Source organism: Archocentrus centrarchus, chromosome 5, assembly GCF_007364275.1.
Source record: "Archocentrus centrarchus isolate MPI-CPG fArcCen1 chromosome 5, fArcCen1, whole genome shotgun sequence".
Taxonomy (NCBI): domain Eukaryota; kingdom Metazoa; phylum Chordata; class Actinopteri; order Cichliformes; family Cichlidae; genus Archocentrus; species Archocentrus centrarchus.
Genome location: NC_044350.1, coordinates 18,734,936 through 18,747,441, shown reverse-complemented (window position 1 = coordinate 18,747,441; position 12,506 = coordinate 18,734,936). Strand labels below are relative to the sequence as shown.

At 40.7% G+C, this 12,506-nt stretch overlaps 2 protein-coding genes across 4 annotated transcripts; both read right to left on the bottom strand.

The window, feature by feature from the left end:
* Positions 1-1,998: 1,998 nt before the first annotated feature.
* On the bottom strand, positions 1,999-8,487 carry fblim1 (filamin binding LIM protein 1). 2 transcript variants are annotated; one of them, XM_030729695.1, is made up of 8 exons: positions 7,739-8,487; positions 7,218-7,409; positions 5,413-5,573; positions 4,544-4,631; positions 4,289-4,458; positions 3,122-3,300; positions 2,840-2,960; positions 1,999-2,729 (listed from the first exon to the last, which is right to left on the bottom strand). In XM_030729695.1, exons 2-8 carry the CDS (start codon positions 7,384-7,386, stop codon positions 2,619-2,621), a joined length of 999 nt encoding a protein of 332 aa, XP_030585555.1. In that variant the 5' UTR covers positions 7,387-7,409; positions 7,739-8,487; the 3' UTR covers positions 1,999-2,618. The 2 variants fall into 2 exon arrangements, with proteins under 2 accessions (XP_030585555.1, XP_030585554.1); XM_030729694.1 differs by having other exon boundaries at positions 7,020-7,409; positions 7,739-8,483.
* Positions 8,488-9,578: 1,091 nt separating this feature from the next.
* Positions 9,579-12,397, bottom strand: LOC115780786 (transmembrane protein 82-like). 2 transcript variants are annotated; one of them, XM_030730187.1, is made up of 6 exons: positions 12,240-12,397; positions 12,051-12,123; positions 11,774-11,966; positions 11,240-11,663; positions 10,858-11,042; positions 9,579-10,740 (listed from the first exon to the last, which is right to left on the bottom strand). In XM_030730187.1, the coding sequence occupies exons 1-6, from the start codon at positions 12,310-12,312 to the stop codon at positions 10,654-10,656; spliced, it is 1,035 nt and encodes a 344-aa protein (XP_030586047.1). In that variant the 5' UTR covers positions 12,313-12,397; the 3' UTR covers positions 9,579-10,653. The 2 variants fall into 2 exon arrangements, with proteins under 2 accessions (XP_030586047.1, XP_030586048.1); XM_030730188.1 differs by having other exon boundaries at positions 11,246-11,663.
* Positions 12,398-12,506: the final 109 nt, after the last annotated feature.

The following is a 12,506-nucleotide window of genomic DNA, read 5'->3' as shown; positions in this document are numbered from 1 at the left end:
CGCGCATCAGCCTCGCTCTTGGTGGTTTTGGTTTCGAGACGCGCGTCCCCTCGATCGGGGTGAGACATATGGCAGGCAGAGAGCGATTTTCTCCGAGAGGATCGACCGTTAAAAAGATGGATTAAGGCAGCATAAATATCGATTTTATTACTTTAACGCGTTTATTCAAAACGCTGCCTTATTTAATTAAAGTTCGACGACTTCTTTCCAGATTAAGATTTGAAATTGTCAAGTAGAAAGGCACTAGGGTCCTCTTTTCCCATGCTCTATCCCTTTAACAAGTTTCATTAAATTAGATAGTTTTTGTCTAATTTTGCCTACAAAGAAACAAACAAACGCCAGTAAAAAAAACAAAAAAAACAAAACAAACAAAATCAAGCTGCAACACACTGTCAGTCTGGTGCAGTTAGTTTTTCCCATTATTATTTGTGTGCCTAGTGAAAACCAGGGCAATTCTAATGATAAATTCATCTATTATGCCCTATTCTAATCAAACAGGCCCAGAGGGTGCCAACAGAGGAGCTGTGGTATTGCATGAAGAAGTCAGGAGTGGCAAAGAAGCAAGTGAGGATGATGGAGGACATGTATGAGGTCAGCGAGAAAGTGGTGAGGTGTGACAAATGGGTTGTTTGCAATGATGATGACAAGTTGACAGATGAGGTCAGGCAGGAGTCTCTGTGGACTTTGATGTTTGCAGACAACACTGCGATATGTAGAGACAGTAGGGAGCAGTTGGAAGAGAGCCTGGAGAGGTACTTATGCACTGGAGAGAAGTGGAATGAAAATCACTAGAAGAAGACAGAATGCACGTGTGTAAATGAGAGGGAGACATGGGTAACAGTGATGCTGCATGGAGCAGAGGTAGTGAAGATGGATGAATACCTGGGGCCAACCATCCAAAGAAACAGTCAGTGCACAAAAGAGGTGAAGAAGAGAGTGCAGTGTCAGTGTCAGAGATGAGTGTCAGTGTCAGTGTCATGAGGGTGATTTGTGACAGAAGGATAACAGCAAGAGTTAAAGGGAATTTTTTACAAGATGTAGTGAGCCCTGCTACGATGTATGGTTTAGAGACTGTGGTACTGACCAGGACGGACAGAATTACAAATGAGTACATCAGAGGGACAGCTCAGGTTGAAAGGTTTGGAGACAAAGTAAAATAGACAGGGCTGAGATGGTCTGGACACGTGTAGAGGAGGGATCGTGGATTTAACAGACAAATGATGTTGAAGATGGAGCTGCTGGACAGGAGGAAAAGAGGAAGACTCCAGAGAAGATTTATGAATGTGGTGAAGGAGAACATGCAGAGGAATGGTGTGACAGAGGAGGATGCTAGGGATGGAGAAAGATGACCCACTGTGACAACCTCTAAACGAACACCTGAAAGATGAAGGTGGCTGGGGCATGCTTTGCTAATAATGACAAAATGAAATAATATTTATCATTTTAGACCATCAGGTATGAATTATTTCAAAATGGTCATATTTTCAGGGATATCAAAACAAGAAAGAACTCAAAAGAAACTTCAGAATGATTTCAGGGATATCAGTGGTGTCTGTCTCCCTCCCTCTAGGGATGTTGGGCCCCACAACTGTCCCAACTGTGCACTCCGCACTCAGACTGCAGGCTTACTTAAGGTTCCTAGAGTTTCTGAAAGTAAAATGGGAAGCAGAACCTTCAGGGCCTTCTCCTGTGGAACCAGCTCCAATTATTAAACTCTGTCTCTTCCATAGTTTGCATTTTGTTCCAACCCCCCACAGCTGGTCGTGATGGATGGCTGCCCCTCCCTGAGCCTGGTTCTGCCAGAGGTTTCTTTTAGTAATATTGTAGGGTTTTTACCTTACACTGTAAAGCACCTTGGGGTAACTGTTGTTGTGAATTGGCACTATGTAAATAGCTGTTGCTTCAAACTGCAACTTATTAAATAGTAAAGGTAGTGAAGTGTGACAAATAGAAACAAAAATGCCAATTTTCTTTTTCATGAAACAATTTAATACATGTGTATACACAGAGATATGAATAACAACAAGTCATTTTGAGATACAGACTATAAATTATACAATTCCACTGGGATCTGAATACTTTAATACTGTGCCGGATAACTTTGCAGAAGACAAGATGGACCCTGCAGTTAAACAGTCTGCATGAAGATTACTTTGCATTGTTAGTGGTTGGTCCGCTCACTTTCAGAGCTGTAAATTAAATACACTTTTGATGATTTAGATGCAGGTTGGAGGTGTCTTGAGATCAAATATATTAGATTACTTTTCTATTATTTTTTTAAGTTAAAGTTTTATTATTTATACATGTATAAAAATTGAGAAACAGCATGTTGATTGGGGTTCCATTTATTCTTGTATATTTTTGTAAAATGAGTTGCGTAAATATAATTGTTGCATTTGTAGATTTTATTAAGTGCAAAATGATCAGGAAAAAGAAGATAATCTTCAGAAAGCATGATATACTGTAAAAAATACATCCATAATAAAGTTTTTCTCTAGTGAAAAAAGCATTTATGGCATTCGCACGCTCACCCTAAATGCACATGCACAGGCTCCTGTTGCTTTGATTCTGGATTTTTTTTTTTCTCCAGTTTTTCCTTGCTTGCGGTTCATGTGGGATTAGTGCTGACCAGAAGACAGGTTCAGGTGACAGGGTTTGCAAAGCATCTTCCCATCTAAAGGATAGCAGCCATGCTCGTTTGGTTCAGGAGAGAGCTGGATGACGCAGACCTGCAGACGATATGAAAAACCTATTGGTTGGTAATAAAATAATATGTGTCTCTATGTTTGTATCCTTGTTAATGTATCCATCCATCCATTTTTTTCCGCTTATCACCTACCTCACATCTGTAGCAGTTCTCATGGTAGGAACGCCCCAAACATTCAACAGTATAGCTGTCAGTACCATCTTCTTTTGGAATGATAAGCTGGTTGCAGGCACTACACTTTGGAGCATATTTCCTTTAAAATGTTAGAGGAAAGAAAATAGTTTGTTGTACTTGTAAGCACACGAAAAGTATTATAATGAAATGTAAACTCAAGCAGAACATCATTGATCCTTTACCTAAACTCTTTTGTTAGGTTGAGTAAAATATGTTTTGTTTAGTTTTTAACTGTCCTACCTATAATAGTCCTGAAGGCAGTAAACCTCTCCAACGTCTCCCTGGGCAAAAGCTTGCTCTCCAATTTGCCTCTTACATGTTGTGCAAGTGAAACAAGAAAGATGGTATGCTCGCTCGAGTGCACGGATTATATGATCTGTGATAGCCTCCCCACATGCCCAGCAGAGCTCCAAGCTGGCCTAAAACATGAAAAGTGATACACCATTAATTACCTTTAAAAGTTAAAAAATGTTAAAGTTTTTAACCCCTTTTAGACCTCAATTGTTATACTGCTTATAGCCGTAACACATTTGTGCTTCTAAGCATGTGATCAGGCATCTACATATAACTTATGATATTAAATATTGCTCTGCTGTGTTCTCTGAACAAAGAGGATTAAGCTTTTAAAAATCCCAGTCTTGTGAAACATTGCAGTGAGCTTTGAATATGCATGCATACATGTGAAAAAAAAGATAGGTATAGGCCTTTTTTAACGTCCTGTATCCTCATGTTGTCCTGGTCCTGGGTCTTTGACCTAGTGTTTTGTTTTTGTGCTTAAGAATTACTTAAGAATTTTCTTTTTTATGATTTTCTGTTTGGTGTTTACTTACTTCCTGTTTCATGTCTCGTGCGTGTTGTGTTCAGTTTTGCTTCCGCTTGTCTCCTCGGTTAGTTTCTGTTCACCTGTGTCTTGTTTTTCCCATCTGTGTCCTCTCTCCCTACTTACCTCGTGTGTATTTAAGCCCTCAGTTTTCCTAATTTCCTTATTGCATCCTCCCCTCATAGTAATCTGTCTCCCAGTTCTGTGTTTTGAGTTTATGTTCAGTCTCATGAGTCCTGTATTTGGGTCCACATCCTGCCTGCCGCACTGTCATTACATGACACATATGGCGATGATACATTTTGGGTTATCTGCAACTTACACTTCATTCTGCTCAATACTTCAACACTCTACTAAACAGCAGTGACATTATTGTGCTATGCTGTAAAACAGCAATTAAAAAAAAAAAATCTTTTCTGTTTAAAGATGTTGAACAGGTTTTAGACTCCTCAGGTCCAGCTAATCTCAAATAGCTGGGAGAAACTAAAAACACATCCCAAAGAGGAGCTCAGGTCTCAGGAGGTTAAAATGTGCATGCATATTCACAGCCTGGATATCACCCTGTAGTGAGAACTGTATTGAGCTACCTGGTAACAGTCTTCACAGAGCGGGATCCCTGCCTTGTTGTAGTACTGTTTGCCAGCCAGGGGAATGTGACAAGATCTACACTGGAAGCAGCCATCATGGTAAGTCCTGTTTAAGGCCTCTATTGCAGGTTCTGAAGGAGCCACTGGCTTTCGACAGAAGCCGCACAGGTCTGCGTTGTACACACACAGTGTCAAAGCAGGTTATAATAATGTAACATGCTGAGTGGTGAAGTATATAAATAGAGATCACATTACCTTTGCTTTCTTTGTCTTGGCTGTTTTGGTAGATCCCGTGGATTTGGTCATCTGGGCTTAACCCACTAGATGGTGTTCTTGCTTTCACCTTAAATGTAAAGCACATTATTAAACTGACAAGTTGAGTTTGGCCTACCAAGGTGAACCTCGTAATTTAGCAGTGCTTGATTTTGAAGCTGGTAAGGCATAAAAGTGGCTCTGAATGTGACAGGCGTAAACATCAGAGTCATCCACAACACGTCATCCCGACCAGGACATACAAAAATTTTAATTTTAAGTTCAGGTTTTCAGGGCTTTGATTTAATATGTGTGCTGAATACCAGTTATTTTTCCCTCTTTAAACATACCAATGCAATTCTACTGATTTTCACTAGAACCCAAACCTTTTCAGCAGTTAAATAAAAACTTTACCTTCTTTTGCTGTAAAGATTTGCTGATGTCATGGGTGATTCAAAGCTGAGTCACTGAGTTTAAATATTTAAAAGTCAAACCTTTGTTCATTCTCTGTGCTGAAAAACTGAACTGAATAGTTTGGAGAACTTAAATTCTTAATTAAATTAGTAAAATTCTCAGAAAACGGAAGGGGAAGAAAATTATTTTAGAAGTCAGGTACAGAATTAGGTAACTCAGACCCCACCCCACCCTTCCTGATCATGATTCATCATGTGTAAAAATTGTGAAAAGCTAATCCTTGATTGCAAAAAAAAAAAAAAAAAAAAAAAAAACCAAAAAACTGTCTATTAATATATTTGAAGCAATTTTTAAAAAAAAAAAAAATTTGGCATCACATTTTTGAAGCTGTAAACTGGAGGACTTTGGTGAGCTAAGTGTCATTTGTTATGGTGACACTGTAAGATAAGCCTGCATACCTCTGGGTTGTAAACTGGCTGCTGGCCTGGGGTCACAGGGTGGGGGAAAGACTCTTGGGCTGGAGGAGGTGGTGGAAGCGCTGATTCCTCAGAAAGCGACTCTCCCGGACGTAGAGGCGGTGCATCAGAGGGGGGAGGGGGAGGAGGGAGCGGGAAGAGCTCTGTTTGGCAAGAAAAATGTGATTTTAAGTGAGTTTGTAGTAGTTTTTTTTAAGACAACTAATTAAAAACAAATACAGACTGGTGACAAATTAGAGGAAAAATCTAATTGTTTAATCCCCTGTAGTGAGGGGATCTAGTACTCTCTACTGGCATAGTTTTGGTCTACTTATCCCTTTAGAGCACATGTTTCAAATTCAAGACCCATGGGTCAAACCGGGCCCTTCACTAATTTTACTCTGGATCACTTATCACTCTAAATTTTCCATAAGTTTTGGCCTTCCTGGTTGATACTGCAGTCTGCACAGTGACTTTTTTGTTAACTGGCTCAGGTGTTATATGTTTGAGAAAAGGTATGCAGGACATGCATTTTACATTAAATCCAAGCATATCTGTAAACTTGTGCATTTCCAACCCTTGATGTGATCCTCATTTCCCATTATGGCATTGTCCTCATCCACAGGGCAGCAGGGGTTAAAACATGATTTGATGAATCATATTTTATGGCCTATGCGTTCACCAAATGTCATCCCAACTTAATACCTGTGTGGAAACTGCCATTATTAAAAAAAAAAAAAAATAGAGGGAATATCTGTTAGAAGAATGTGTTTCTCCCTTCAGTAGAGATTGGAGACTTGGAGAATCTATGCCAAGCAGAGTTGCAGCTGTTCCAGGAACTCATGGTGACCCAAAACCTTACTAAGGCGCATGGGTTCAGTTTCCCAGACATGAATTAAGCTTAGTCTTGAGTTAAAAACTAGAAGTAGGCTTAATCCATGTCTGGGAGACTGGCTGCTAATGTTAGCTATTCCTTTCATTTGTCACCTGTCTCACAGAGAGAATATGTACTTAAATATATATACTTATGCTGCCAGCCACCAAATAAAAATTAGCAGAATATGTTTTGCTTTTCTCGTGTGAGTTTCGATAGATTTACTGTGGCCTTCCAAAAATAATTTGGCCTGACACTAGACAGGTTAAAAATGTGTATAATACTTGTAGCTGGATTAAGGGTGAGTGTATTGCATCTTCATTTTATGTCTTTTCAGTGCACATATAAAGTAATGCAGTCAAAGGCTTCTGGTTTTTTCTAACTTCACACCCAAAGACCACTTTCATTTTCAGACTTATGGTCTTCAGCCTAAACTATCGTTAAAACTGAGGTCATTTAAAAGACTTTTTAGCCTTATGGCTCCCTTAAAAGTCTTTAGGACTTTTAGATGTACAGAATCATCAATCTTTAAATTTTTGGATCATATATCTTGAAATGCAGATCAAAAATTAAGTAAAATCGAATTTGTATCTGGGTAGGACCCCACAAGAATCTTAACTGATGACAGGGATTTAGAATCACAGGGGATGGGACAGAGAGGTCTACAGTATACAATAAAAGTCTGCTGGGTTTTATAATCTATAGAACTCTGAAAAATAGATTATATAATGAATACCTGGTGAACTCCTCTTGTCATTTTCTTTTTGAAGCGGTGTTTTGGCTGGTTCAGGCTTGGCAGGATTGCAGCTCTGTGGGTCTGAAACAAGGGCTGAGGACCCTACATGAGTCAAGCCTTTGCTGTTTAGGTTTCCATAAGACCCTGACGAAGGTGAGTGGTCCTCTCTCTTGTACCTATGCGTGGGCATGCTGTCACCTGGACTCATTCTTGCAGCAGGGTGCTGTTTCTCTCTAGCTGGGGCACTGTGAGCTTGAAGGGCAGGCTGCGGCTGCTCCCGTTGTGGGGTCACAGTGGCTTGGTGAGGAGAAGCCAGAGTGATGAAGACAGAAGAAACCATCCTTTTTGGTGGAGCTGCTGATGCCATGACTATAAAAAGTCTTGTGCAGCCTGAGGGGAAGACAGAACAGTTATAACCAAACTCAAGACTGCTTGCGACAGAGGGGAAAACCAGCGCCTTTACTTTATAATATCAAGCAACACTAAACTTTAAGAATAAAACTCAAACTAATGGCAAACCAGATGTTTAATTTCTATCATGTCAATATAATTTAATCTAGGTGTAGTCAACTTTGTGGGAGTGTTCACTCTCATTTTGCAGATCTGTGTTCACCCATTTACGGCTCTCATTAACCATAATGAATGGTCTTAGAGTCAGAAAGTACAAATCTGAATTATCTACATACTTTAAAACCACTCATGCTGGTAGTATCACATACCTGAAAGAAAATGTGGCTTTTCTTTTCTTCTTTCTCCTTCCCTGTTCTGTATCTCAAAAAAATCTCTGGTTTATTTTCCCTCCTATGGGCTGCCTCTGTGAGAAGACTTTACTCCAGTAGAGAGGGGCTGCTATCTGCAGAAGGCCACTCCTTTTCCTTCTGTACCTCCCTCCTCGGCTCTCCCGTCCGTCGACCCCTCCTCCTCTTTCTCTGGCTGAATGACAACACCACCTCCCTCCCGACCGTAAAAGGTGAACAGTTAATCTCGGACAAAGTGCAGTAAAAGACATGACACATTCATCTACTATGAAAACTTGGCAGGCTACACACACAAACACACACACACACAAACACACACGCACGCACACACACAAGCATACATGCACGCAGACACACACCCACACACCCACACTGAGTTATGCAACATGTATGCACTCATACCAAAAGAACACTGACTTCTTCTTTTTTTTTTAACAAACACAATATACAGTGCCATAAAGTTCCTCAGAAGGTTTTCACCTAGAAGCAGGCAGGCAGAGACACACAAGCCACCTCCCGGTTCTTTATCTCTCTGCATGCCAGTAGGATGTGACTGTACCTGCCTTTTCCAGCAAATTTCTATCTCAAACCGTCCTCTTTTGCTCCCCTGTGCAGTTCTGCTTCATTGTTCTGTCAGCTTTATTTTCCCTACCTCCCTGGTTGAGTCTGCCTCCCTTTTTTTTCTTCTCCCTCTTTCCTTCGTCCCTTCCCCCACAACATTATATCACTTAAGCCCCGAATCTCTATCAGTGTCTCATAGCATTGCTTCCATTTGGGATGTCCAGAGCAGAAAAACACTGTGTGATAATAGGTGCTGGACTTCATCAGGAGCTTTTGTGTTCAGCTTTCCAGGAGCAGCAGCATTACGGTGCAGTGAATCAGGGCATTGTGCAGGAGGAAATGTTGGTATATTAGGAGAGGGGGGGGGGGCACTGAGTGAGTGATGTCTGTGAGAGCTATGAAGAAATGCTTTGTTGTTTTTGCTGTGCTCCATCAGAATCTGTCTTAGCAATATCAGATGTGCTGATCAGCAAATATTATGATTATTCTCTGGAGCCAAAGCGTGTCAGGTCTCTCCTAGAAGTCAAACAGGAAGACGGAGCGAGAAACCAAATGCTGGATAAAACTTTTCTGGTCGATGTGGGTCAGCCTGAAAGAAGAGAGAGGGAGGAATGTGCAGAGAGGGTTAACAGGAGATGGCAATGAGGAGAGTGATGGGGGTCTCTGTTGTTCCAGCTCTGTGGAAAGGAATGCTGCAGTGATGTCACGGCTACAGGAGGGAGCATGCCTACTGATGACACAATCCCCAGACCTCCACGCTCCACCCTCCGACAGCCAAAATCCTCATCAGACCCTCTGAACCTCCTCACTGCTTTCGACAGCATGACTTTTCAGTTTCACCAGCACCACTCTATCATTTTTTTTATTTTTGAATGTCAGGTTTTTGGGGTGGATGTGCAGAACAGTAACAAAAGCTGAAAGAATGAAAGGAAGCCAAAGGAACAGGAAGAAACACAGCAGACAGGAAAAACAATTGCATGCTCACAAGCACACTTTTTGACTAAGCTGACTTACAAAGTCAGCTTAGTCAAAAAGTGTGCATGCTCACAAGCACACTTTTTGACTAAGCTGACTTTGTAAGTCAAGAAATACTGTTACTTTAGCCAAAATTAACCAATTTTGCTAAGACAGACTCTAGTTAAAGTAAAAAAACAAACAAACTGTTTTTAAAGATTACTTTTATAAAATTAAAATTACTTTATCAGAGAGACAAAAAGAAAACCAAGCAAACAAAGCAGGAGACGACAGGATAATCTGGCCATTTGTCCAGTAGGGTAAAGCTTCAAAAGTGCTGATTCCTACAGTTCATTACCCTAATCCAATTGGATAAAAAAAAATTCTGTCACCACCTACTATGTGTCTTCTTCTCTCTCTCCTAAAACACACTCTAGCTTGTAATGTAAGATGCCTGTTTAAGTGTTGTTGTTGTTATATCATGTTTTGCATCCAGATTTTACAAAATCCGTCCAGATTAAGAGAACCCTGATCTGACCTTCAGGTGTGCAGTGCTCCTTTAGTCCTCTGAGGGTCACTGGGTCTGACCCTAACTCTATGCTATCTAAATACAGTACCGAACAAAAGTCTTGAGCCACCCCTAATTTCTTTATGTTTTGCATCCAAGGAGCAGACTTCCTTGTATTGAGCAACAGCTCTCCATCTTTCATTGGTTGTTGGCTACTTTTTCACTCATTTTCAGTCCGGTCTTTGCACCTGACCATTTTCAGAGGAATGTTTTTTATTTGTTAAGCTGTTTAACGCTGACCTATGAATTATTTAAGTACAAAAAGGCATCTAAGTGTTGTGTCTACACATAACAGAAACTTAACAATGAACCAATTTTCTTTACACATTTTGTTGTCACAGTAACACATCATTGGTTCCCATTTCTTTAGCTAAACCTATGAAAAATGTCAAAGATAACACAGCTTGATAGGCATAAAATAGAATTTTTGCACCAACAAGGTGATTCCCAAAAAACTATTAGTCAAATTAGTTATTAGTTAAATAAATAAAGGGTGGCTCAATACTTTTGCACAATATTCTATGTAGTTTTTAAATTGTACTTCAAAGTCTTGACAATGACAAAGGTCATTCTAGCTAGCACTCACTGAAAACCTTTAATATTGAAGACCATCATCCTGAATACATAATATTCCTTTTTTTAATTCTTTCTGTTCAACACGAGTCAAAACAACCAGAACACAATTAATGCCTTTAAGCACGGCCACGATATTATTTTACTGTTGGTAATACAGAGTATCAGCAGATCTTGAGGAAGTCATTGATAATCATTGTGGTGGAGTTTTGGTGCACCATTATCTGTCACGTGATGATGTTTTAATTGCGCTTCTTTTGCAACTGGAGCTCTCTTCATATCTGCTCGAGCCGGTTTCTTCCTCTTCCTGTAAAGGAAACATGAGAATTAAGTCTTCTGTCACTTGTCACTTTTGCCACTCTCAACATTGCAAGTATTTAAAAAAAAAAAATGCAACTAAAACAAAACCAGGTAAAGAACAGACATTTAGCACAGCCTGCAGTAGATCCCGAGAAGGTAACAGACAGACTGCTTCTCCAAGAAACGCGATGAGGATGTGAAGCACATCAGACCAATCACCCATTGCCAGCATGAGCACCAGCAAGGCTCCCAGTCGCATCACTACAGAGTGCAAGAGGGCCGCTGTGCCTTTCTGTCGATGCTCATCCTCTGCAAATACAGACAAAAAAGTTACACAATGATGCCAAAAACTCTTGGGCTTGTGCCTTCTTATTTTATGGGTTGTGTTTGTGACAACATTTCTCAGGTTTTCTTCTACCACTGCTCTTTTAACAGTCCAACCTACTTTCCTCTCTGAGAACTAATTATCTAAGAATGATTTTCATTCCATTCTCAGCAATACTGACCATCACCTTGAATATACACCAACAACATAATGTAACAGAGTGTCAGCAGAGTCCAGAACTTCATAGTATCTTTCTGGAACAGAAAGTGGTCATAAAAAGTAGTGGTGGAAGCAGCACACGCTACAGCAAAAGCCAAGACAACCGCTCTTTGCAGTGAAGCCAGTATGGTGTATCCGGAGGTCAGGAGGGTGATGCACTTCCCACAGTAATGTTTGGTGCTATGCAGCGGGTACAATCTGGCCACATGGTTCCACAGACTGTAGCTCAAGCTTGCCAGTTTCCAGCTGAGAGCAGCTGCCAGAAATAAGCTGAGGGAGCTATGTGGAGCCCCCTGTTGGAAGAAGACCATAGCACTGGTGAGGCTGCAACCCAGGGTGAACTGGCTCTGGATTAGGATCATATCTAGACCTCTGCCACTGGCATCCTGCGTTGAGAGGCGTGGATAAGAAATGTGTCATGAAAAAATACCCTAAAGTAGATATCGAGCACCAATGCATAAATATAGCTGCACTACTTTTTTAAAGAGGAACTCACCAGTCCAGCTGATGCCCAGGTAGAAACAGCCCTGAGGGAAAACTCCAGCACTATCAGAGAGAAAACCCTTGAGCCCATCAGCGAGAGGAAGACAGTCAGAAGCCAGAACTGGAGAGCTGATCCCCAGCTCCCTCTCAGAGGAGTGCCCAGTGAGGATGAACTCCGTTTACTTCCTTTTCCAGTGTCAGAATCACTGTGTGCAGAGAAAATTGAATAACTCCAGTGCTCCAGAAATTCAATCCATCGTTTCCATTCTCCTTTTCAAGGGTAAACTCACTTGCATGTTTGAATAAAATTGTAAACTCTCAGCAGATTGCACAGCACTGATATTCCACATGCACCTACAAGCCCTTTAAAACACACACACACAAAAAAAAACAAAAATAGGCACGTAAAGCGGTGACATGACATTGCAAAAGTGCTGAGAATTTAACGATAATCAAAGGAAGAAAATGTGTTATCAGACCTTGAAGAAAGCTCTCAAATGGTGAGTCAAAAGGTGTCCATCCAGCAGTTCCCAGGATCAAGGAGAAAAACATCTCTATTACGTTCTTGTAATGTTTCAACAATAACACTAAAAAAGGTGCTTTAATCTCACACTACTAACTAAGCTCCATGCACCCAAAGATCCAAAGGTTAAACGTGACATGGCTACAGTTTTCAGTTCAATCAGTTCATGATGAAAGAGGCTTGAAATCCTCTCAAAAAGACACCTTTAACCCCAATCAATGAA

Coding starts and splice junctions, on each gene's coding strand:
- fblim1 (XM_030729694.1), bottom strand. CDS start 7,386: ATGGCATCAGCAGCTCCACCAAAAAGGATGGTTTCTTCTGTCTTCATC. Junction 4,632..5,412: donor AGCCAGTTTACAACCCAGAG/GTATGCAGGCTT, acceptor TTTACATTTAAG/GTGAAAGCAAGAACACCATC. Junction 2,961..3,121: donor TGCCTTCAGGACTATTATAG/GTAGGACAGTTA, acceptor AACATTTTAAAG/GAAATATGCTCCAAAGTGTA.
- LOC115780786 (XM_030730187.1), bottom strand. CDS start 12,312: ATGTTTTTCTCCTTGATCCTGGGAACTGCTGGATGGACACCTTTTGAC. Junction 11,967..12,050: donor AATTTTATTCAAACATGCAA/GTGAGTTTACCC, acceptor CTCTGCACACAG/TGATTCTGACACTGGAAAAG. Junction 11,664..11,773: donor CCTGGGCATCAGCTGGACTG/GTGAGTTCCTCT, acceptor CTCTCAACGCAG/GATGCCAGTGGCAGAGGTCT.